Source organism: Thermobia domestica, chromosome 1 (assembly GCF_964235325.1).
Source record: "Thermobia domestica chromosome 1, izTheDome1.hap1.1, whole genome shotgun sequence".
Classification (NCBI taxonomy): domain Eukaryota; kingdom Metazoa; phylum Arthropoda; class Insecta; order Zygentoma; family Lepismatidae; genus Thermobia; species Thermobia domestica.
Window position 1 is genome coordinate 249,064,060 of NC_137454.1, and position 27,509 is coordinate 249,091,568.

Below are 27,509 nucleotides of genomic sequence, written 5' to 3' on the forward strand. Positions count from 1 at the left end.
CTACTTTCTCCGTGCCTTGCTGTAGGTATTACACGGACGGAATGAAAACACTCTTCGGGACGACGACACACAAGTATTGGAAGGCGAATAGTTGGAATTTCGATTCGTCGGTCCAGAGTGCCCTCTTCCATTGTTCATAGTTCCAGTTTTTATTTTTTTTATTTTATTGACCCAGAGTATCTTTTTGTGGTGTTTCCACTTGAAAGAATGGTTTTATTACCGCAATCCTACTCTTAAAACCATTCTGATCTGAAGGCTTTCGGCCACCGTCTTGTTTGACACCGACTGGAAATGGATCTTGCATAATTCTATTGGTTTTCCCGGAGCAGTTAACATCTATTCTGTTTGCTTGTTTTTCTAGTAAACTTGTCCTTAAGAGAAATTGTTATTTTTGGACAATCGGTGCGTTTCCGTGTAATATTTATACAACTTTGTGACTATTTTCAAGAGTCCAACGCACTGCTCCGCCCGATCACTGAGCGATTTTTCGCAGAGAATTATATCTTCTGTCTAATAGCCATTTAAACACGTGCTTCGATTCTTAGTTAACAGTTTCTTTTCCACATTTTATAGTGTTTACATGTTCTTCACATTGCTCAACTAGTTTACCCGAATGAAAGCAGTAAGATCGAATGTCACAGGTTTGCATAAAATTTTGTCCATATTACAACATGATTGAAGAGGTCTTCTTGAGAACACCAATTTCGCTAATTGATATGGAGAACAACATAGAAATAAATAGATAAAAATAAAAATACATAAGGAAACCACGATCACTCATCTTTCCTCTAGACGAAACACTTGAAAACAGAAAGTTAGCAATGAGTAGATGCTCCGTAATAGTTCGTACATTTGTTTTATTTTATATATATAAAAAATAATAATACATACACAAGGAAAAGTATTTAAAAATATTGAATTAGCTTCTTCCTGTATCACAAATCTAATCTTCGTTGTTTATGTAAACTAATACTTAACTTATTTTTCTTGTAAATGCTTCTTTGGTACAAAGAAAGAGATAATTGCGGAAGCTAGAAGATATAAGATACAGAAAATATAAGTTAATATATAAGTCAATATAAATGAGATAAAATATAAGTTAATGAGTCTAAATTTGTTACACTTATTTACTTTCATTATAGTTTTGTCCTTCGAACTAAATACCTAGGTATGAATTACCTTGTTCGAGAATTTCTTAAAGTGCAATGTTGCATTGAAACTAAAGTAGATTTTTTGTAGGGAGAGTCAAGTTTTTTGATTTCTTACAAATTTAATAGTACTCTCTACATGTAAAATCATGTCTTACATTTAATTTTCATATTTAATGAACCAGTTTCCTCAATGATATTCTTAAGTATTACTTAGAATTACTTTGGTATCCATGTGAGATGCATAATTGAGATTATTATTGAATTCAATTATGATAAATTAATAAACACACAACTTAAGTAATTATCAAAAGTCACTCCTAAATTAATTTTATCAAAGGTAAAATCTAACTAAATTGCTTTCTTGTTCCCAACAACAGTTCGAAAAATAATTTGATCGATCTTCAAAATAACATTTACGGAATACATATTACCGGACACCGCTTCCCAAAATCTCTAATAAATAATTTTTGCGAAGTCAAAACATTACCTTCTTGCAGGAGTACTCTTTTAGGAAGAGTCATTATGTAAAATGTATAATTGAAGTTTTAGAAGGAGGGAGAGGGAAAATGGTTGAAACATTTAGCAACTAAATGCTGCCCACCACAAACTCACTAGATTTGGCATCGAACAAGCGATCCCATACACTAAAGACGAGCCCTTTTCAACTGAGCCACTGTGGCTCCAAGCACGTATTCGTGCCCAAAGGAAAGGAGGGGAATTCAATAGTAGAATCATTGCATAAGTTTAAAAGCAATTTATTTTTATTTTTCTGGAGGGAAGACAGGGAATGTCATGAGAATTTACGTAGTGCAGGTCAAAATATACAGTTCCAGAGGTAAAATATCCCCTCATTCGGATTTCCGATAGGGGGATATCTTGAGAAATACTATTGAACGAGAGAGTAACGATGTAGGAAAGATGGGGCTGCAAGAAGGAAGACAAACAAAATGTTTAGGATAGAGACATGAAACGTACCTACTATGTTATGCAAAGGGTAATCAGAGAAGAAATGAATCAAAATAATCTAGACTTAGTAGGAGTTTGTGAAGTTAGATTGGAAGTAATGGGGAATTAAGAAGCGAAGGATAATACAGTGTTTATACTCAGAAAATGAAAAGGACGGTCATAATTGGGAATAATTATGAGTAAGTACATAAACGAGAATATAGTGAAAGTAGAATTTGTAGATGACAGAATTATGATGTTAAGACTTAAATAGAAGAAGTCCAATAGTGATACAGACATACGCGCCGGCCACTTCGCAGACAAATCAAAACGCAGAGGAAAATTATGAGAAAATAGAAGAAATTATAGACAGGGAGAATAGGAGAGTATGAATATTTATAATAGCATATTTCAATGCAGTTGAGAGAAAAGAAGAGAAATGTAGTGTCGTAGGCAAATATAGTTATGGCGAAAGAAATGAAAGAGGAGAGAAACTGGTCAATTTCCATAGACAGAATTCACACCTGGGGAACACCTGGTTTAATCAGCTCAAGTAAACAACAGGAAGTTGAATACTGAAAAGCTGAAAATGAGGATGTAAGAAATCTTTTCGTATAGCGCTCCAAAAGAAAATAATTAAACAAGGAAACGATAGATGCAGGTAGTAATGGTCAGTGAGAATATATTAAATTTTACATACAGTAGAATGCAGAAGAAATACAAAGTTGCCGTGTACAGAAAATGGCTAAGAAACCATAGACTACAGAACAAATGTTGCAGAAAATGAGAGAAAGGAGAGAATGAAAACAGGTTAATACAGAAGATGGCAGAACGCTGCACAGGAAGTTAAGCGACGGAAACAGACGGAGCAATGGAAGATTTTTAGAAAAGAAAATGTGAGTACATAGAAGAATGGGAAAAAAGTTGGGACAATATGAGAAAATATACAAGGAAGTGAAATCCAAGGATCTTTGGAGAAAAGGGAAGTATTACGACTGCAGTCGAAAATAAGAACGAAAAGGTAGTAAACGAGAGAAATGAAGACGGTATTTCGGCAGGAAGTAGAATTTAAGTGTATACGTTTTGTAGATGATATGGCGCTTCTGAATCAGAGAAAATAATCAATAAGATGTTAGGAAACTTGAGAAAGGGTTTGTAAGAATATGGGATGAAAGTAAACATTAGAAATAAAATAACCATGACGATTGGAGCCAAGCAGTCGATATTAAATGTAGAAGTAAGAAAGAAGAAAACAGAACAGCTGACTAGTTTTCAAATTCTGGGTAGTTTTATTAGTGAGGACATGAAATAAAAGCAGGTATAGGAATGGCAAAAAGAACATTTAGGAGGAAGAAAATTCTATTTTGTAGGGCCTTGAATAAAAGGTTTAGAAAAAGACTCATAAAATAGCATTGCACTATGTAAGACAGAAACATGGAAACGCGGTGAAAAAATATTGGAAATTTCGAAAGTCGAGCGGGAAACGAATTAGATGTTAGGGATAGTGGGGGAGTAAATAACATTTTTTAGATGTAATTTGAAAGAGGAATAGAAACTATTTAAGACATTGGCTGATAAGTAACTGTATCATGAGAGACATGCTAGAAGGTACCGTAGCTGGAAAAAGATAGAGAGTGAGAGAGGCTATGGTTAATGGACGGTACGAAAACAGAAAAATCTTAGTGAAGACAAAGAAGTTAGCTTAAGACCGTGGTACTTGGAAGCTTTCGAGTTGCGTGATGATGATCACATACGATCGGAGAGGAAAGTAGACATTCCAATTTTTCCGCACCCGAGAAGTGTAGATACGTTATTCTCTATCCTCAAATGAATATTCGGAACAGTTCTTTGTACAGCACATTTCAGTGAGAAAACACATCCTTGAAGGTACAGAGTGCATAATTTTTGTGATTGGTTTACTAGTTTCGTGATTGGTCAATCTAGAGAAATATGCATTTATAGACTGGCTTATGTGAGACTTGCCAAATTAGAGGCGTAGCTAATTCACTAATTGACTTCATATGATGAAAATTGTTAGGCTACCGTAAAAAAGAGTCACCCCCACAATGGCAAACTATCCTCTTTGCCGCTTTCGAAGTGCACAATTCGACGACGATCAGATATTAATACAGCTTCCGCTTAGCTCAATAAATGTAGGAAGTTGCTTCCAATTTAAACTAACTACAGCTCCACCCACATGATTCTGCATCTGAGCAAGTGCCTGTAGTAGCAACCACATTTTCTAACTTTCTATCGCATCAAAATTTTGACTAATCGTTACAGTACCTTCTTAGTGCGAGTGTTATCCATTTGACATTCATAGGGAAGTGATAGCGTAGTTCAAATATTTTTCGGTTATTATAAAGACATTTTTGTCTCTCCGTATTTCATGTATGAGTTAACAATATCAATCTATTCTTCGAGTAAGTATTGTTAAGTAATGTTTACTGTGTTTTAATATAAAATAGAAAGAACATATGAATGTAGCATAAATAACTTTAGTGCGTCGGTGTGGTATAGTCAAAGCTGCCTGAGTTGTTAGTTTCATGATCATGAGACGAAGCTGACCGGGCGACTCAAGTCTCTGAAAGAAAAGGAAGTTTTTAACTGTACTTGATGGATCTGTGTATTAGACGAACATCACCAAGGTAAAATGTGAGTTAAAAAGTAAATTCTAGAGCAAATACGTGAATAAATAGTAAATATCAAGTTACAAAACGAAAACAAAAACAATCCAGTGCGTCGACCGTATGCCTTCGTTGGTTCACGAGATCTCGGTTCCTTTTCCCACTGAAAGATATCAAACGCCCTGGAGAAATATTTATCCTGATTTGAATTGTTATTCTAGTGTAATATAGCCTCGCTGCTAACAAAGTATGCAGAAGACAAATCGATAAATTAATAATCAAATAATTTTAACGTGAAAGTACTTAGATTAAAAGAATCCATACAGTTAAATTTACAATATTACCGTGTGTACCGTGTTTATTTATTCATTGTGCGACAAGAGTCAAACGAATGTATTAGGTTTTTTTCGTGCATGATTTCATCAGAAACTAAGTTTTAATTGCATTGAGGGGGCCGCGGTGGCTCAGTGGTAGAGCGTTCACCTCTGGTGCTAGGGGTTCTGGGTTCGATCCCAGCCCCCTCCAAGTGAACTTTGTGGTGGACAAACACCGTGTGCGTGGGTTTTCTCGGGGTTCTCCCGTTTCCTCCCACTTTCTTCATTCCACCATTTCATTCATTACTCATCATCACCGTCTCCTTTAGCCTAACCGGCATAAACGTGGGACGTAAAACTCACAGATTTCATTTCATTTCATTTAATTGCATTGAATTCGACAGTCTGGTAAAAGTAGTATAAATACTTATTAGATCGACTAAGCAGTATGTTTTCAATCAATTTTAATTAATGAATAGTCAATTAAATATTTCATCAATAGTTATATACTAATTTAGACATTATTCCATTAATACTCATGCTACCATATGGATACATAGTCTTTTTGACTCGAATAGAAGCATTTTGGTTTCCTCTCTGACGCATTGTGTTCATTTGGGCACGCACCATCAATGAACTTCTAGCGTGCACTGTCGTCACATTTCATCAATAACTAAGTTTTCCAAACCAAAATGTAGAAAGCCTTAACGGTGATTAAATAGTCCTACTACAAGTCATCTGAATAATAACATATTAACAACCATACTAACATAAGTATACCTATATTTGCACTAGCGTGTAGTATGTGAATAGTCAATACCAGCAAAATACTGGACAGCACTATGGAACTTGAATTAACTCTTCATTCATCTAAATACAGTGTATGCTATAAAGACTTTTAATTCACAAGAGATGTTGCAGATTTGCTCGTCGATCGTTTGAGCGTTAGAACATAGATCAACATCCCATGAGGACTAGAAATCTGTCATTTATTTAAAATTAGTCCAGTGAACCATTGACGTTGGTTAACTGTAGTAGGCCTATTAGTCTTCTCAAATTTATTTTCAAAATGGACTATTACAGGCAAAAGCCACGATAATATAAAGCCAATAAATTAAATGCATTCTTGAAGGACACTATTCCTCATTGTTCAACATCAAATAAAGCATTTGCTTCAGCCTTGGTGACTTTGGCAGGCTTTCTCAATCTATCTCATATTACGACCCTCTTTTCTCTTTTTTACCACATCCTCTTTCCAGCGATCCCATATATAATAAGTGTTTTTATTATTGCTACTTATTGCATGTAAAGTCTAGTGAAATCATACCAGTTTCATATTTCACACTAGTCTTCTTTCTGAATTTCTTTCAATATGCTATTTTTGTTGTGATTTTATTTTTCTTTTATTACAAAATTCAGTTTTACAACAGTTTCATTCCTATTGTCTTTTTAAATGACTCCTAATCCTTTTTAAATGATTCCTATTGTCTTTTTTGTTAATATTTTTTGTTGTATTGATAATAAGTATGGAAATAAAAATATAAAATAATATTTTCTATTTTGCTACTAGATCCTAATTACATTTATTTTCTCACCTTCCCACCTACCTTCATTTATCCCTCTCGTGATCCTTAGATTGAAAATCTTTGTTCTAAGATTCAAACTCATATCCTAAAATAGCGACAAGTAGAGAGAGAGATACTGTATTAAAGATTCTAGTACGAAGAAAATGCTAAATTGGAATATCTTCCTGAAAATCTAAAAATATTTCTACCACCAACACCAGCTTGTCCATGTCACTGATAGGTTGATCTGACGAAGTATACACACATTCATCAAGCTCGTTTGAACCTAATCCAATTTATGTTATTAAACTACTTTAGTTGGATTTTGAAAATTAATTTCGCCGACTTTCGGTTGTTTTTAAATAATCCTAAGGATGTGTTTTTCGACTTGTGTATTAGAAATTTTTCTCTTGGTGTATTTTGGACGTATTAACTATTCTTGTATGTTCATGTTGATGTATGGTACTTCGAATGAATGTGTGATAGATCTATAAAAACAACAACCTAAAAAAGAAATTATATTCTAACAGTTAATAAGAAATATATACATATTTACCTAAAAGTATTCCTGCAAATGTGATAATTGGAACGTCGCAATGGGTGTCTATCAAATTTGCAAAAAATATGTTTCCTAGAATACTTCCAATAATGCCAAATCCCATCATTAAAGACATTCCCATTCCACTGCAAAACAAAATTAAAAGTTGTAAATAACTAATTTTTATACAGATAAATGTTGGGAGTCAAAGATTTCATTTAAAAATGAAATTTACTAATTTTTATATTTGAATTAGATTAAGTATGTATCACTACATAATTCCATATTCAAATATCTTTCACGCTTGGTGGGAGAAAATCAACAACTGGTACCAGCTGAATGAGATTCTTTCCTCTGCGGGTATCTAATGGAACGAAAATGTGTGGAACAGAAGCTATTTCGTTACAAATACTATTTGCCACATGAGTAACACAGTTGACCAGACAGGTTTGGTAAAGGTATTGTGTTCATCAGTTACAGATCTTATCAGATCTTTGGAGAGTTCCTCGGACATGGTATCTATTGTATTGTTCTTCAGAGGGTCACATTGAATTTCGTTCTTCAGGTGGTGAAGCAGAATGAATATTTCACTTTCATATGTTGTTATTGCAAATATGAAGTAGAGACAGGGAGAAAGAAAGAGATCGATTTCTGTGAATATCATAGGAGGAAGTCAGTCACATACAAGGAAAAAGGCAGGTGGAAGGGGATAACAGGGTCAGGGGGAAGCACAGAGTGAGACAAAAGTAGCAAAGGGGAGGGAAAATAGACAATCTCTTTCATTCTTCATCTTGCTTTGTTTTCATAGCGCTCTTAGCTGTCCACAACAAGAGTAGGATTTTATGTTATTATGTAATTTATGTTAAAACTGTTCCATGAATGGTGGGCGCAAGCCTGTGAAAATCATATTATTATTATTATTAAAACAAAGCCCACAAAATAGCTAGGAAATTGTGTGATGCATGGCCACGTCATTGGCTATCAATCTGCATTATTTTTGGAATATTTCACCGTTGTTTGCTGATTCTTAATCCAGGCACATCCCCAATTTGTTCACTACATTGAATCAAACTATATTGTTATTATTATTATTATTATTATTATTATTATTATTATTATGTCTAGCGAGCATAGCCTAGTGGCTAGCGTTCTTCTTTCGCAAAAGGGAGATCCTGGGTTCAAAGCATGTGGCCTGCTACCCTGACCGGTTTTACTAGCTTTTTTCGTTGTTCCACAAAGTGAATGTCGGGAGGTTATCTTTAAGGAGATGTTATACCTTTTGCCACTGGTTTCTCAGTCCCCATAAGATAACATGTAAACTTTATTTCATGAATATCTAACGAAATATGGTACGTAACAACTTAAAATTTTTCATAGGTATACAGAAAAGCAATAGAAATGAAATGATTGTTTCAATTTCACGCTTAATGACGTAGATCAAGAGTAATGAACTTTTTAAAGTAACTTTGTAATGGACTATATATTGAAGGTTGTGTTTTCCAATGTGATCTTCGCGAACAGATGTCCTGTTGACAGGCAGGTATTACCCTCCCCCTCTGAAGTCCTTTTCCAATGGGTGTGGTAGAACGCCGCGGGGTGTCACCCTCATCCCATTTCTTTCCTCCGTTTCTGCAGAGCGGATAGATTTTCTGTAAATGTTACAAAGAAAGAATATTTGCTTCCAAGACAATTTGAAATATTTGCTTCTTGCGATTTCATGCTGTATGATGTATACTGCGAAAGCAAAGATCAGGTAGAGAACGCCAATTTCTTCATTACTAGTAACTCTAGTTAGATAATTATTGCTAACCACTAATTTCATATTAGTACGTTCCAACTCTTTGTAGTTTTACTACGCGACAGTTAACTTCTTTGAAATCAGTGAAATTAGTCACATAACATTGTTGAACTTAGAAGTGATGTTACTAAACGACAATTAACTCCTTTAAAATCAGTGAAAGTTAATCAAAAAACATTGTTTAACTTAGAAGTGATATTGCTAAACACTTTAAAGTCAGTGAAACTTAATCACAAAATCTTGTTGAAGTTAGAAGTGATATACGGCCATTGACGTATATTGTAAGTGCATTATGCAACTTTTTACGTATATTCATAACGTTACGGGCTACAATTTACATATGAAAACATACTCTCTCTTTTTCAAAGCTCCCGATAGCTCGCCTCACCATCAATGTTTTTTAAAATTCTATTTCGTAAAAATTCTGGTAAAACATTCAAATTTCGCCTGTTTTGCCTCGTGAAAAATGAGGGTGGTGTTATTCGAACGCCTGGTTCCTTCAGAAGACAATGACGTATAAACTATAAATCTAAGACAACTAGGGTAGAAAAGGAGCTGCCTAAGGGACAGTACAAGTTTCCTTCTTTTTTTTTAAAAAAAAAATCTAATTTTGAAAGGGTTACTCACATTAACATGAAATAAAAGTTGAACGCTAGGACATAAAAATATTATTTCTACCAATAGTAAAATTACTATATTGTATACCATTCCCACACATTTTGTTGTGACTGTATAACAGTTTCAGCTGGTATTCCAAGATCACTTATTCCCACATAGAAGAAGAGGAATTTATTGAATTGTGTAATATGAAATGTCGATTTCGAGGATGAGAAATAAGGCAGTAATAAGTTTATTATCTAAGCATGTATTTAATTGAAGTAATCACCTCTGGCAGCAATACACTTCTCTCTGCGAATGACAAGTTCCTCCATAGTCTTGCGAAAGAAGCCTTGAAGTCTGGAAATGATGAAAACTTTGAAATCATATTTTATGACGTCTGCATTGTCAAAGAACTTTTCATGGAGATGTGCACGCAGAAGCCGAAATAGATAAATGTCCGTAGGGTTGAGATCAAGAATATGTGACGGACGTGGGAGAATTTCGTATTCTAACTCATGGAGGCGAGTGACAATCGTTCTTGTCACATGTCGGCGAGCAGTCATGGAATATGAGTAGTCCCTTTCTGTTGACTAATGAGGGGAGTTGGCGTAACTTCTGATACATACGAGAATTTCTGCACTGTTTGACTGTGCTGTGATAGTTCAACCAGGTTCCAGAAAATTATAGTGCACTCCACCAGCGACAGTCCACCAAATAGTGACCATAATCTTGTTTGAATGGAGAGATGGTTTAGCTTGTTGTAAAATGGTTCTCCGGTATCCAGCCAGTGACTCCCTGTCGTACATGATCAATTTTATTTATCGCAGGTCACAATGCGATGCATCACCGTATCTGTGTTGTACAGTCAGCGACAGTAGAAAATGGAGGTTGGATACATAAGAAATGATAGCTTTTTCCAGTATCAGAATAGTTTCACTCGATGTCTGATAGTTGGACAACCAACATGACAGCAAATACGTGCCCGAAAACATAACATGCCAGGATATTCCTCCACTTGGAGGAAAAAGTATTACTATCTGAGAGCATCATTTAGAGAAACAACCACGAGATAAATCTGCAGAAATTCCATTCACGTTAAGTTCAAAGAGATAGGAATTAATGCAAAGAAAACGAAAAGAATAATACGCTTCATGCAGAAACCGAAAAAAGTACGGATAGCTAAACAAAATGAGAAAAGAAGGAAAGAGGGAAAGGAAAGAGCAAAAGATATGGGAATAAATTAAATTTTAACACTTAAGGATAAACAGTTTCCGTCTTTCCCCTGCCCCCATCTTGGGTTTTCTTCCTTCATAGGATAAATCTCTTTCAGTATCAAACGCGAACATCATTTAGTGTTGAATTCCTTGAAAAAAAAATTAACTCAGTCTAGGCCGAGATTCGAACCCCAGACCCTTAGAAAGACAGTCTCACGCGGTACCCATTTACCTACACAGGCTCTATCTACTACGTTTATAAATCACCTATTACCCGCGCTGTTATCAAACGTGTTAAATGAGCCATTGTCGGTGAGCCACCCAAGTTCCATTTGAAGTTTAAATTTTATTTACCTCACTTAGCCATCTATATATACAGGGTGGGCCATTTTAATCAATCCACGGAAATATCTGAAAAATGATAAAACATAGAAGAAATGTTTGAAGTACACGTTATATATTGTTAAGGGGGAAAAACAATTCCGTCAAAAGTACCCCTCTCCGCCGCCCGTAAATGGGGGTAACGGGGAGTAACTCTGAAATGTCAAATGGGAACATGGGTCGAGTAATACCTCGTTCGAAAGGTATTGGAAAACTAAGTAACGCTGTACTAAAAGATGTTTCATATGGAGCACCAGTTTCAAAATGGCCGCCATGATATAGTTCGGAAACTCCAGTGCCCGCAGTATGAAAACCATGGAAGGTAAATGAAAAATTGAAATGAAATCTTTGAGTTTTACGTCCCACGGTTATGCCGGTTAGGCTAAAGGAGACGGTGATTATGAGAAATGAATGAAATGGTGGAATGAAGAAAATGGGAGGAAACGGGAGAACCCCGAGAAAATCCACGCACACGGTGTTTGTCCACCACAAAGTTCACTTGGTGCGAGCTGAGATCGAACTAAGGACGCCATGCATTAGAGGTGAACGCTCTACCACTGAGCCACCGCGGCCCGCCCAAGGATAGATGCAGTTACGAAGAAGAGACCTTATCAAATTATAAAACAGCTTTCCCAGGGGAGAGAAAAGTTTTAAAATTTCCTTCTTGCGCTTCAACCTATGATTGAAGTGAGGAAGATTATTATTATTATTATTATTATTATTATTATTATTATTATTATTATTATTATTATTATTTTATCGAGAATGTACTTCTGGGTTTCCTCCTAAAAAAATACACACACTATTTCCAACTATAGTTATCCTACTTTTTACAAATTTGTCTAATTCAATATTGGTTTAAATAGTAGTAGTTTTCAAGCTACATATATGAGTTCTTTGACTAACTGAATAGTGCACGCCCCTGCTGGCTCACTCGCCACTATTTAACATTAAATTTCAGATGCCTCGATATATTTGCATAAGTTTATTATTTTTAAAATAAACATTACGTAAAAGGTCTATTCAAATTGATATCAAGTTTTTCTGACATTTGTATATTACGCATATCTTTCTTCATTTGCATTACTCACATTACCCCAGAGAACGAACAAAGTTTATAGTTCTCGTTTGCACTTCTCTTACAATAATAAGCAAATATACGAGGAACAAATTTACCATTATTGACGATGCGGAGGGGAGGAGATTTTCTGGACTAGGAAGGAATGTGTGCGGGTTCAGAGCAGTGATCTGCACGGGTCGGAATTTTCAGCCTGGGCCCGGCCCGTGAATTTACAATGTGAGGCCCGACCCGAGTCCGAAATATGTCTTAGCATTTAGGCCCGAGCCCCGGACTGAGCTCCATGATAATCAAATGAGCCCGAAATAAGCCCGAATCACAGAAACTTAATTATTAATGCAAAATTGTATTTTTATTTACAGCAATTCGAGGTTTGATTTTGCAGTTGTGTTTTAAAAGTCCTTCAGAAAGAACGGTGCAATTTGTGTTTTACACTATATTTACAAAGTTAGGCCCGAAAAAGTCCAAGAAATATGGTTGTATATTTAAAAATTCACAGCCCGAACCCAGGGGCGTCATTTAGGGGGCAGGGAGGGGCATTTGCCCCCCTGAGTTTGAGATTTATATAGATTTTATCAATAGAATAGTAGTAAGTCAGTGAAAAACGCGAAATTTTACATATATCAAGGGGTCTTGCCCCCCAAGCCAAATCTGAAATGACGCTACTGCCCGAACCCCTCCCGGGCCCGAAGTGATACATGCTTTGTAGGCCCGAGCACGTGCAGACTTCTAGTGCAGAGGTGTTTCAAGTGGTGGGCGACTGCCCACGGCCTTGCATCTTTAGGGACCTCGCAAAGACCAACGAGCCTAAATCGATTTGGCACTCACTTTTGTCGATGCAACAATAGAAACAAGTATGAATTCGGACTTACTTACAGAAAAACAATACATAAGGCTTCAAACTAACTTTTCATCTATTCGTATATATGAGATCGCTAGCATACGCGACAGGCGGCGAGTTTATTTTAAGATTGCAATAATGAATGTGTATAAGTCTTTATCGTTGGGATGAATTGTTTTCGATAAATTTTATTATAATTAGCAATTTTTAAAAAAGGGGCAGAAAAAGGGGGCAGGAAGGACTCGTAAACCTTACTCGCCTTGCTGTGCAGATGGTATGGTCAAAATCAATACTGGATAGTGAAAGTGTAAGTGTAAAGGCTAATATGGAACAGAGGAACAAAAGAGAACTTCTTCAGAAGGGAATTGGGAGGGGAGGGGAGGAGAGTACAATGCTGTGAGACTTGAAATGCGTCTTGATCTGTATACTTCAAGAAACTTTTCTTATTAGATTACGCAATTTCTAGTTTCTTACTCCGATTACTCCAAGTATTCAAATGTTCTCGGAGGGAGTGACCGCCCCTCCCTTTAATCCGTCCGTGGTGTCATTCAGTTTTGCTTTTTGCTACTAATTCAAAATGCTTTCCGAAACAAGTTGTCTTCTTGTGACTGCAGGGGGTGGAAGAAACAAACAAACCGTGAAAGGAAGAAAGAAGTGGTTTTGGGCTCTTCCAGTCCAGACCATTCTAACCACTGAGAAGTGAGAATCACATTAAAAGCAGCTAGAACAGATGGTCAGCCCTCTCCCCTCTGCAGCATGCTTTTTATTCTCTGTTGCCAAACTTACTGAAGAATATATTGCAATTAAACTAACGCATGTAACGTAAATTGGAAACCGTGGTTGGATTTATATGGGTCTAGTGTATTTATAATAAAAATTTCAAGTCATTACCTGCAATACTTTGTTAGAAATTACCATATTAAAATTTACATGTTTTCAAATGGGAGGTTAGAAACATAAGCGAAGAGGTAGAAAATCCCCTTAATAGGTGAATAGAAGGGACCCGAATCCATGACGTCAGGACCCCATTCCTTGAGCTTCGTGGCCTGGGCCAGACTTTTGACATTACTACTGCACTCAGGAGAAGTGGTTAGGGATGTTCACGAGCGAGTTCGAGCGAGTTTTTTTTTTAAACTTGATTCGACTCGAAACAGACATCTTTTAGCTCGACTCGAGAACTCGACTCGACTCAGGGACCCGGACCTTTCCAACGCTACCACTCGCGTCCAGCAACTCCATGTCTAACATGGTCGTCCTGACGTAGGAGAATCGATTCCATGCTTTTTTCATAATTATTATCCAAATGGATTTGTATACAAGGTAGTTTGGCAAGTTTAGCAGCAGGTCTAAAATAAGCCTCTTGAGAGTGGCTCTTATTTGTTAAAGAATACATAACGATCGCTTTTGGCTGTCTAAGCGGCTTGGTAAAAAAAAAAACCAGCGTAGCATAACAACAAAAAGGTGTTTCTCTTATATGTTAAAAATAAAAGCACATAAAGTAAAGTCAAATCTTAGTAAGGTGAGTGTCGGGGGACGCCGAATTCTACTTTGCCCCGGGCAACGAAATTTCTAGCTACGGCTCTGACCTCCAACACATCGGCCTTTCAGAGTCTCATCCCTTACCTACAACAACGTAGTTTGATTAACCTGTTATACAAAACGTTTCGAAAGAACCTGTGAGTCTGACTTATTGATAGCTATGCAATATATTGACAGAGTGCTAGTCTTCAGTTTAGCGACGAAGTTGCCCTTAGGCGAATATGATGTTGCTCTCTACTTTTGTCTGTGCCTTGTAAATCGTAACATTGTGTTTAAAGGCAAACAGAAACAAGGTCAGCTGTTTAGTTGTTTGTAGAACAACTTGATAAGACGTTTGTGTCTTTTACACAAACACTTTTTGCCAGATTGCTGTTTGAAGCCTTTTTGCATTATACACTATAAAACAACATTATCCAGATTCAGAGAAATGCACAGAAAGTTTAAAGAAGGGTGAAAAATATCTTTATTATTCAGATGCTTTATTATTATTATTATTATTATTATTATTATTTTCTTGAGTACAGAGATACAAAGAACAAGAGCTCCGTCACCAATAATATGGAAGCGAAAATGACTTCGAATTGGATAGAATAGATCAATGCATTTAATTTCGGGGAGAGGCTATAGGGCAGACACGGGTCCAGGGAGCGATCGGGGCAATCGCCCCCCTCCCACGGAAGAGGAAGCTTTCTTATTTTATATGTAAATAAAACCCATCCCAAAATTTGGAGCTCTTAAAACTAGCTAAGTAGTAGTATTACAATCCCCCCCCCAGAAGGCCGTTCTGGATCCGCCCCTGCTACAGGGGTACCGGTACCTTAGGGTTCACTGCTTTTCCTTGCAATCCACGCTCATTGCTGGATAAGTATTATATTTTATTATATTATTTGTCAAATTGAGCGAAATAGTTTTACCACAGCGGCAAATTCAACAATTAGGTTTAGGAAAAACAACTCATTGGTTCACACACACACAGAAAGACAGAGTCCATTTCTTCGGGATGTTTGTTGAGGTTCGCGGCGTCTCCCAAGAAGAAATCTTGCTAAAACATATGTTGTTTTTAACAAGGAACGTAAATGGGTATCAGATATATCAGTACTTCAAATGAAAAGCAAAAAGAAAAGAGAGACAAAGATGAGTGTAATTTCCTATACTGTATTTTTGGCATTGAAGAATACCGTTACTCTTTTACTGATCTACTGTACGCACTTCTGCGTTTTACTAACCAAGCCACAATCATGCTATATATACCATATATCGGCTAGGTCCAATCTGATGCCAATGCGCCTTTTCTTCAAGGAACATTTTTATTATTATTATTATTATTATTATTATTATTATTATTATTATTATTATTATTATTATTATTATTATTATTATTACGCGCTCAGAAACAAGGATAATCACCCGAAACCTGAGAAGATCTGAAGAATGACCCAGTAACAATAAACTGACAAAGAGAAGGAAAGACAAAAGTGGAAAACTATTGTAGTCCAAAGTCGAGGCATTTTTTCTTGCAATAACCGACCCTTCAAGTCGGGGGAAGTTTCTTGAAATAATAGTAATATATTTTTAACTTGCTCCTTATTTTAGCTTACGTAGTAATTTAAGACACAAAGATGTATCGCAATTTGCAATACATTTTTCAATTTGCAGTGCAAACATGTAAATGTAATGTTGCATTTCCATGTTTGCACTGCATTGCATTCCCATTTGCACTGCAAACTGCGATGCGATACTCCATTTAAAAAATGCAAGGAGATTCCTGACCAGTTGTTCTTTCAGAAAAAAATGTTCAGGGTGAGGGGAGGGGGGCACTGCTGGTACTATTCTATTTATTATTGTATTATAGACGTAATATTTTGGTCTCCTCCGGGGGGCACTCTCAGACCTCCGGGAGGGGGGCAGTGCCCCAAAAGCATATCTGCAAGAAATACTGTTCCTGACACCAAGATAAGACAAAAGGTAATAACAAACCTGGGCGCACAAATGCTTAATTTCGGAGTTATAGGCTGCCAAAAACATGAAGAAATGAACTTTAAAGGTCCATAGCTCCAAAACTAGGCGACCTACCGTAGTAGGGTCAAGACCTTATTTAGGAACTAGTACATGAGCTATCCAAATATCCATGTTTCAGAATTCTGCCATACTTCTGCAACAATTTTTATACAGGTATTTGGTGAGTACTTCAAATTATATGCACATAGCCAAAGTTCCTTTCTAAAAATTGTCGCATGTGTACTTTAGATTCTCAAACGTTGTATTTTTTGGATAGCGCACATATTAGTTTCTAAGTGAAGTCTTAACCCGACTACGATAGGTAGGGATGCGCACGAGACAAGATTTGAGGCTTTCTCGTCTCGATAATGCGCTGTCTCGAAAATGTGCTGTCTCGACTCGAAAAATGTATTCTTTTTTATTGCAAGAGCTGTGTCTCGACTCGAAATTTGTCAGGAAAATTCTGTCTCGACTCGTCTCGTGCGCATCCCTAACGATAGATCCCATAGTTTTACAGCTATGAACCCTTAAAGCCCAGGATCCAGGATATGATCAAGGGAGCGACTAAATCACAGTTTGCCGCTTTATTCAGTGTAAAGCAGGATTGAAGCCTATTTTATCCAGTGTATACCTGAGTGTCAAGAGGGCTGTAGCTCCCCTTGGATCCGCACCTGTATAATAATAATAATAATAATAATATATATATATATATATATATATATATATATATATATATATATATATATATATATATATAACTGTTTCTGAGTAATTAGTTTCTTCAAAACTATTTTTTAAAATATGTGAAGAGTTTTGAGACATTCGAGTCGAATCAAGATTTTAACGAGCAGTCTCGATTCCATTCGAATTTTACAAATTGTGTCTCGACTCGTGCGCATCCCTACTTCTCGGTTCGGTTCGATATTGAATAAGCTGTGAGCCAAGCCGCACGAGTCGTTGACAACCGTAGACCCAGGCAGAACAGTTTTAAACATATTTGCCTGGCACGCTATAACTTTTAACAAATTTTGGCCCAAGCACGAATACTTGCTCCTCTGGAACTCAAACCCAGAACCTCGTGAACGATGTCCTTGTTTCCTAGATCGGCAGTCAACTAGTTTTTAGTATTCAGACCCAAACCACCTATCTTTCAAGCTTAATTACAGAATTTAATAATAATAATAATAATAATAATAATAATAATAATAATAATAATAATAATAATAATAATAATAATAATAATAATAATAAGTTGTAGTGGAAGTAGCAACATTGATAATAATTATATTGTTTATGCAGAATAAGTGAAAAACGTACTTAAAACTACACACAAGATTTGGCTCGACTTGGCTCAACTCGACTTGAAACTCGATCCAAGTTCGAGTCGAGTTTCGAGTTGAGTTGGAAGAAATTTTTCGAGTCGAGTTCTCGAGTCGAGCTAAAAGATGTATGTTTCGAGTCGAATCAAGTTTAAAAAAAAATTGCTCGAACTCGCTCGTGCCCATCCCAAACCACTGTCCCTGAGTGCAGTAGTAATGTCAGAAATCAGGCTCAGGCCACGGAGCTCAAGGAATGGGGTCCTGACGTTATGGGCTCAGGTCCCTACTATTCACCTATTAAAGATGAAGTTATTGGACGGCGTTGGCGACATTTGAAAGGTTTTGATCCTTTGAGCACAATGGTGATATCAGAAATCGATCCCTAAACTTGAACCTCAAGAAACTGGGTCCGGAAATTTTAGACACGAGTCCTTTCTGTTTCCCTTTTAAACATGGGGTTGTTGGACGCGGATGGTAATATTGGAAAGATCCTAGTAGTTTGAGGACAGCGTAATGTCCGAAATCGGTTTCTGGCCTCAAAGCGCCAAAAATGTGGCTCAAATTCAATACCTGCTTGCGCAAGATAGAACGACATTTATAGCCGTATGGATGGTTTTATCTAGCGTAATAAAATACTGAGACTGAACCACAGCAAAGGTTTACATCACAACCCAAATGCTTGGGACCGAATCTGATTTCTGACATCACCGCAATGCTCAAGGGACCAAGGCATCTCCAATGATTAAAGGAAGACAATGATGATAGAAGAATTGGTTGAATGAAATGTGGGAGGAAGCGAGAGTACCTGGGAAAATCCACGAATACTACCTTGTCCACCACAAACTTACTAGGCCGGGAATCGATACAATAAAGATCCCATGCACCAGAGATAGGGCTCTACCACTGAGCTACCGCGCCCAACGATTAAAGCGTCAATGATAATAGAGAAATTGGTGAAATGGAAAGTGTGAAGAAGCGGGAGTACCCTGAGAAAAACCATGAAGACGATCTTGTCCACAACAAACTTACTTGACTGGGGATCGAAACAATAAGGATCCCACGCACCAGAGGAAGCGCTCTACCACTTAGCCACCGCTCCCAATGATTAAAGCAAGTAAATGATAAAACAGGAATTGGTGGAATGAAAAGTGGGAAGAAGAACGAGAACCCTGAGAAAACCCACGGTTTCGATCTTGTCCACCACAAACTTACTTGACCCACCAAAGGAAGCGCTCTACCACTGAGCCACCGCTCCCAATGATTAAAGCAAGTAAATGATAATAGAGGAATTGGTGGAATGAAGAGTGGGAAGAATCGGGAGTAGCCTGCGAAAACCCACGGATACGATCTTGTCCATTACAAACTTACTTGGCCCACCAGAGAAAACGCTCTAGCACTGAGCCACTGCGCCCAATGATTGAACCAAGTCAATGATAATAGAAGAATTCGAGGAATGAAATGTGGGAGGAAGCGGGAGTACTCTGACAAAACCCACGGATACGATCTTGTCCTCCACACAACTTACTTGGCCCACCAGAGGAAGCGCTCTACCACTGAGCCACTACGCCCAATGATTGAACCAAGTCAATGATAATAGAAGAATTAGTAGAATGAAATGTGGGAGGAAGCGGGAGTACCCTGAAAAACCCATGGATATGATCTTGTCCACTACAAAGTTAATTGGCCCACCAGAGGAAGCACTCTACTAGTGAGACACTGTGCCCAAGGATTGAAGCAAGTCCGTGATAATAGAAGAATTACTGGAATGAAATGTGGGAGGAAGCGGGAGTACCCTGACAAAACCCACAGATACGATCTCATCCACCTCAAACTTAATTGGCCCACCAGAGGAAGCGCTATACCACTGAGCCACCGCGCGCAATGATTAAAGCCAGTCAATAATAATAGAGGAATTTGTGGAATGAAAAGTGGGAAGAAGTGGGAATACCCTAGAAAAACCACGGATATGATATTGTCCACTACAAATTTCCTTGGGTGGTGATCGTAACAATAAGGACCCCACGCAAAAGAGGAAGCGCTCTACCACTGAGCTGCCGTGCCGAATGATTAAAGCAAGTCATTGATAATAGTAGAATTGATGAAGTGAAAAGTGGCAAGAAGCGGGAGTACCCTGACAGAAGCTACGGATACGATCTTGTCCACTGCAAACTTACTTGGCCGGGGATCGAAACAATAAGGACCCCACGCGCCAAAGTAAGCGGTCTACCATTAGCCACCGCGCCCAACAAGAACAAGAAAATTGGAAGTTACTAGGAAACATTTTAAGATGCAATATCTTTCAATGGTAAAGACCACTGCCCGATGATCGTCTTTTAATAACTCCATGAGGAGAAAGCATTGATAAGTCCCTCTCCTATATTGTCTTTTTCAAACCACATACTTTATCCGGATATTATCCTTTATTCGTCATCCGGATGTAATCAGTTATCCGAATTTTCTATTATCCAGATATTATCCGTTATCTTAATTTTATAAATTATCCGGATAACATCCGTTATCCGGATCTTATCCGTTATCCGTTATCCATCATGCGGATAGTATCTGTTATCTCTATATTATCCATTATTAGTTATCCGGATATTATCCGTCATCCATTATCTTCATATTATCCGTTATCCGTCATCCGTTTTTTTGTCCGTCAACCGGATATTGCAAATCCGGATAAGTTTCTATCCGATATCAGTATAAAAATTATCCAGATGTTACAATCCTTAATCACCATCGCAGGATCATACACGAGCTAAATATCTTCAAAGTCTGCTTCACAAGAGCGGGGGCGGATCCAGTGGGCGATCATGGCGATTGCCTCCCAGAAAGGGAATATTTGTTATTTTATGTATAAATAAAACCCATTCCAGAGTTTGGGGCTCTTAAAAGTAGCTCTAAATAGGAGTATTACTAACCACTCAGCCCCCAGAAGTCCATCGTAGATCCACCTCTGGACAAGAGAATGGGAAACACTTATTATTCACATTCAGTTTGCACATCTCAACAAATAAACAATATTTTCTTTCACTTCTGCATTCTACTACTGCTTTCTACTGAACTGTAACGACTTTTTATGTTTAAAAATAATTATTCATTTTTCAATAATTGCAAATGTTTATAAGTTCAGTAATTCACCATGAATAGCGTCAGCTAGAAGTGTTTTTGTAACGAAGAAATAACAACATGAACTGTGAAATATCTTCTCACAAACTGTCGAGAGTTGAGAGTCGACAAACTTTGCTCTTTCGTTTACCGATTACCTCGAGACCGCGGTAGCCAGAATTAGCCCAGGATAGGGGTCTTATATTAAGAAAATGAAAATCTTAGGAAAATGCAGAAGTCTTTTAGTCTGAGAGAAAAAAGGAATGAAATCTCTAATTTCTAGTTCTGTTAGTCTTGTAGCTCTTAGTCCGTACCAAAGTACTGATAGAAATATGGCCAATGAATTATGACTATTTTGTAGAACATTCCCTTTAATATCACAGGAAATTCATCTTCCGGCTTGCTTGGTTGTGAAAAGTTATAGAGTGTATTGGTATACTATGTAAAGTATTGTACTGTCGCTGATTTGTGATAACAATCAGAAACAGAAGTAAAAGGTAAATTGCAGTAATAGTTTTCTGTTAATTTTTATATTCAAGGAGAGACGAAAACCTACTTTTATCTTAACATTTGTTTTTCATAAAATTTCTATTCGGGTTTACACTCTTCCCCCTCAACATTGAATACGGAAATGGAGAACTTATTTAGAATTTGATTGTTTCAGGCATATTTCCAGTATATTTCAAGCATCACTTCTCGGACCTGGGCCTGTGATATGTCGATAGATCGCTATCGTCGATATATATATATATATATATATATATATATATATATATATATATATATATATATAATCATATATCAACATTCGATATCGCGAATATGTGGACATGAATATATAATTCGAAATTTTCGATATCGATATTCGGGCGGCGGCGAGGTATAAGGGGCCCCTAAGACTTGTGATGGATGAAGAAATTAAACTTACTTATTAAAATATTGTTTTCTAATCATATCATCTTTATTACCACAAATTGCAATGTAAATACATCCACTTGCAAATTTGTAATATTATATGGTATAATTTCTTAGGCGCCAGAACTTTTCGGTTCCCTGAAAAAAGAAACAAAAAATCACGTGCAAAGCAAGTGTTTCGAACTTTGAACTAGAATTTACCATAACAAAGTTTTTCTTATTTCTCTCTCTTGGAGATTGATTGATTGATTTTGAGTTTTACGTCACGTTCAGCAGCGAGGCTATAAGAGGCGTAGACCTACTGATTAAGGTAGAATCCGAACCACATGAACTCCCTCCGGGTATTTTGTTTTCAGCTATGGATTTTAGATTTGCAATTGATATATTGTTCCGTCTTAGCCGAATTTGAAACAAAAGAAGTTTCCAATGAGTTACTCAAAGAAATGTTTTCCGCCTCCAAATGAAAATAGGAAGACACTTAGAAAAACTTATTATCGGGTTTTAACACACAAACATATGATTGATAGAGTATCGACCTAAACCACTCGACCATTTTGCATGCTTTTGCGGGCTTTCTTTTAACTTTTGTGAAAGCAGTTTAATATTCCATACTAGCTTTTGTTTATTGCGATACGACTATGAGTTCTCAGTGAATATTTGGACGTCACAGGTCTTGCAATGTATAAAAGTGTTTGTAGAATAAATCACATTCAATTTTACGTCCTAATAACATACGTAAATCAGGTTGAATTCATGAAATGATTGAGGTTGGAGTGAGCGTAAATGTTTTCATATTTAGGAGTCTGGATATGTAAACCCGCTTAACGTAGGGATTTATTTCTGTGAAATTTGGGACATGGCGAATAAATACGAGTGAGCTTGGAAATGTGAAAGTTCATCTGAATTTGTTTTACAATCACTTCAAAATACAACTTTATATATATTTTTAAAAAGCCATCCCTATTTTGAAAAAAAGAATTTTACTGTACTCAGGCTCGAACCGCCGCCCTCCGGTTCTAGAACTTTAACAGCGCTATTAAGCACGCTTGACCACAGAGCAACTCACGAAAATGCGTTGTGATATAGCTAATAGAATCGCTCCAAGCGCAGGATTACATTTGGAGTTTTAAATAGCCAGTTTCTGTCTTTTTCAGTAATTCCAACTGAAGATATTGACTGATTTCCCATATTGGGACTTTGCGTGGTGTGAATTGTATGCTCATTTCAAAAAATGCACTATTTTCTGTTCTTTCAATTTTACGTATTTGTGAGTGTTCCTAAGACCTGTTGTGTGCAGCGATTTCCACACAGTTAAGCGTTTTACTAACCCCCGGAGGCAGCATTCTGTTGTTATCATAGTAGTCACTTGTAAAGGCACACCTACTATTAGTTTTTTGTTCTTGTGTTGACCTTGAAGGACCAACAAATGTCTTTCGTGAAGCTACAAGTTTTCTTTAACTTTATACTTTATAGCAAAAATATTAACTGCTATATAAGACACAATTATATACCTGTGGCGTGGGAGACCCTGGTTTGATTCCAACGGGAGCTCATGTGTTTCGGATTACATGTTAATCAGTAGGTCCCGTCTCATATAGCCTCGCTGCTAAAAAGGACGTTAAACTCAAAATGAACTCAACTCAATAATTATCTATACATTGAATTTAATAATAAGGAGGGAGACCTTGAAGGAGGGAGGCCAAATAAAGAGGGAGACCTTAAAATTTAAAACGTAGGATCAGCGTGAGTAAGAGAGGTCACGGTGGGTGGTGTGTCACAGTGAGTCACGTACTGCTGACCCACTGACCTCCTCACAAATCTTGACCCAATTGACTCACTCCATCTCTGCACTGTACACACAGATAAAGCAGACATATATGTAATCTGACCTTACTTGGCCTTCACTAATTTAAGATAATCTACAAAAAATGAAAAGCAATTTAAAACGCAAAAATGTATTTACAACGGAACAGAATAAAACGTAACAGCCCAGATTTGAACCCGGACTTCTCCACTCAGCAAGCAGACGTCTTACCGACTTATCCACGGTATATCTTCCGACTTCTGGTTTTGAAACTTCATTTACACTGCGTGTGTTACGTAACAACGTTACGAGATGTCCTTACTGTTGTGTTAACACGCGTTCCGTAAATTTACGAAGTCACTCTTTTAATCCTCAATTAATTCGACACACACACACACACACACACACACACATATATATATATATATATATATATATATATATATATATATATATAGATAGATAGATAGATATAGATATAGATAGTTAGATAGATAGATAGATATAGATATAGATATAGATAGATAGATAGATAGATAGATAGATAGATAGATGGATAGATAGATAGATAGATAGATAGATAGATAGATAGATAGATAGATAGATAGATAGATAGATAGATAGATAGATAGATAGATAGATAGATAGATAGATATGTTGGTGCACCAGTATGCTCCCAAGAGTACAGATTAATTCATTCTTCATTTTAATCGACAGAACAAATGCTTTTTATGAAAGCAAGGGTATTGCTATCCATAGATGGCTAAGTTAGGTAAATAAAATTTAAACTTCAAATGGAACTGGGGTGGCTCACCGACAATGGCTCATTTAACACGTTTGATAACAAGGCGGGTAATAGCTGATTTATAAACGTAGTAGATAGAGCCTGTGTAAGTAAGTGGATACCGCGTGAGACTGTCATTCTAAGGGTCTGGGGTTCGAGTCTCCGCCTAGACTGAGCTAAATTTTTTTCAAGCAATTCAACACTATAAATGATGTTCGCGTTTGATACGGAAAGAGACTTATTCTATGAAGGGAGAAAAACCAAGACGGGGGCAAGGGGAAAGACGGACACTGTTTATCCTTAAGTGTTAATATTTAATTTATTCCCATGTCTTTTGCTGTTTCCTTCTTTTCTCATTTTGTTTACCTATCCGTACTTTTTCGGTTTCTGCATGAAACGTATTATTCTTTTCGTTTTCTTTGGATTAATTATTATCTCTTTGATCTTAAAGTGAATGGAATTTCTGCAGATTTATCTCGTGGCTGTTTCTCTAGGAGGAAACGAAAACAATGATACGCATCATGCAGAGACCGAAAAAGTATGGAAAGCTAAACAAAATGAGAAAAGAAGGAAAGAGGGAAAGGAAAGAGCAAAAGACATGGGGATAAATTAAATTTTAACACTTAAGGATAAACAGTGTCCGTCTTTCCTCCTGCCTCCTGTATCCGTCCTGGTTTTTCTCCCTTTATAGGATAAATCTCATTCAGCATCAAACGCGAACATCATTTATAGTTTTTAACTCTGAAAAAAATGTAACACAGTCCAGGCCGAGACTGGAACCCCGGACCCTTAGCATAACAGTCAGACGCTGTAATCACTTACCTACACACGCTATAGCAAGTGTGTTTATAAACCAGCCATTACCGTCGCTATCAAACGTCTTAAATCAGCCATTGTCGGGAGTTACCCCAGTTACACTTGAAGTTTGAATTTTATTTACGGCCTTTAGCCATCTACGGCAACAGGCCCCATGTTTTCATTGAAAGCATTTGTTCTGTAGATTAAAAATCAAGAAGAACTTAATCTATACTCTTACTTACTGTTGTCAATATATATATATATATATACATATATATATATATATATATATATATATATATATATATATATATATATATATATATAGAGAGAGAGAGAGAGAGAGAGAGAGAGATAGGTATATAAAAATCGGATTAATGGGGGTTAAAAGAGTGATTTCGTAACTGCGAAATGGGTGATAGCACTACTACTGACATCTGGTAGCGGTGTTACGTAACACACACATTAGAAATAAAGCTTCGAAACGACAAATTGCATGTTGTGCCGTGGATAAGTCGGTAAGGTGTCTGCTTATTGAGTAGACAACTCGAGTTCGAGTCTTGAGTACACCAATTACTATTTCCTTCAAAATACATTTCTATATTTTTATATATATTATTAATAGTTGCTTTCCTGCATTTTTTGTAATTATCTTAAATTAGTGAAGGTTCAGTAAAATCAAGAAGGTTAAAATACATATATATATATAATTGTTTTATCCGTATGTACAGTCCAGAGATGGAGCGGGTCGGGGGGCCGCGGGTCAACAGAACGTGACCCACTGCAACCCCCCACTCTGACTTAACAACGTATTACGACCCACAGACTCATTCTGCTCAGTGCATTGTAGACAGCTTCCGAACACTGGTGAATTTGTCTTCTTTCAAGGTATCTTTTTTCTTTTCATTTGTTTCTATTGACAAAAGAACTTCAGGAAATTTTAGATATTGATATTTGCAACTGTAATAATAGCAATAGGACTTATTTGAGACGCAGCCTGTGATTTCTTAGAGGAGCTAACTACTGGGAAAAATGTTTCAATCATGAGTAATATATGAATTATTATATAAAAAATTGAATGTAACTATGTGTGCATGATCATCATATCCAAATTGCAAAGTCAAATGAAATGATTTTTGGTATATACTTAGGCCTCAATCTCAACTAGGAAGTTATCATAAATTCGGTATCGATTTCATTATATTACATATTCTAAGAGGGTCTGAATTTTTGCGAAAAATTTAGTATCTCACAAGCCGTTCAAGTTGGAGAGCTGATATTCAGTATATTAATTCTTTATCTTATATAAATAAAATAAAGAGTTTGTTTGTGTGTTTGTCTGTCTGTCTGTCCGTGTGCGGCCTGGGAACCAGACGAGTAAACCGAGAGTTACCAAAATTTGGTCAGGGGTACCTAGCCCAGGCCTCAGATCAAGACGAAGTCGCTTTTTTAAATTTCGAACCAGGGGGTCTCAGGGGGCTTTTACCGGAACCGGCTTGGGAACCAGACAAATAGACCGAGAGTTACCAAATTTTAGTCACAAATACCTTGGTTCACGCTCCAGATCAGAGTTAAACGTTTTTCTCAAAATTCGGACCAGGGGGTCTCAGGGGGGCGTTTATCGGGACTGGTGTCTGGTGATTCACGTGTAGGGAATTCATTTATGTCTTTTAATACTAATTGAGATAAAGTAAGTGTAGACATTGCTTCAGACAGCTTTAGTAATTTATATAAACAAATCCCTATTTGTGATGGACAAGATGATTATGTATTATTTCAATTTCTATTGTCAGTTTATAAAATAGCTAAATTAAAAACCTTCCCTAAAGAAAGCATTCTCACGGCACCTATAGGAAAAGTCATAGCCCATTCAGCCCTGACCCACACAATTGTGCACGTAGAATGAATGACCAATCTTTCCATCTTTCGTAATTATTAAAATAAAACAATACTGTTTTTGTGGAAAACTGAATTTGTGACTTGTAACGTAGCCTGAGTGGAAGATAAAATATTTCCACAAAAACTAACGCTATGGGACAAGTACTGGTAAAGTACATAAACAATTGGTTTTAAATAACTAAAGAAATATATATATATATATGTGTGTGTGTGTGTGTGTAATAAATAAGCTGTAACAGAAGCATTAATAATATCAACTGAGTAAATCGCTCAATAGGCTATTTGAATTA

At 36.8% G+C, this 27,509-nt stretch overlaps 1 protein-coding gene across 1 annotated transcript in view; it reads right to left on the bottom strand.

The window, feature by feature from the left end:
• Positions 1 to 978: 978 nt before the first annotated feature.
• The window catches only part of LOC145679354 (solute carrier family 22 member 13-like), a 74,979-nt gene continuing 48,448 nt past the window's right edge, over positions 979 to 27,509 (bottom strand). The window contains exons 7-8 of the mRNA XM_081749939.1: positions 7,159 to 7,286; positions 979 to 1,031 (exon numbers count right to left, since the gene is read on the bottom strand). Coding sequence (XP_081606065.1) covers positions 979 to 1,031; positions 7,159 to 7,286 — 181 coding nt within the window. The remainder of the gene's footprint in view (positions 1,032 to 7,158; positions 7,287 to 27,509) is intronic.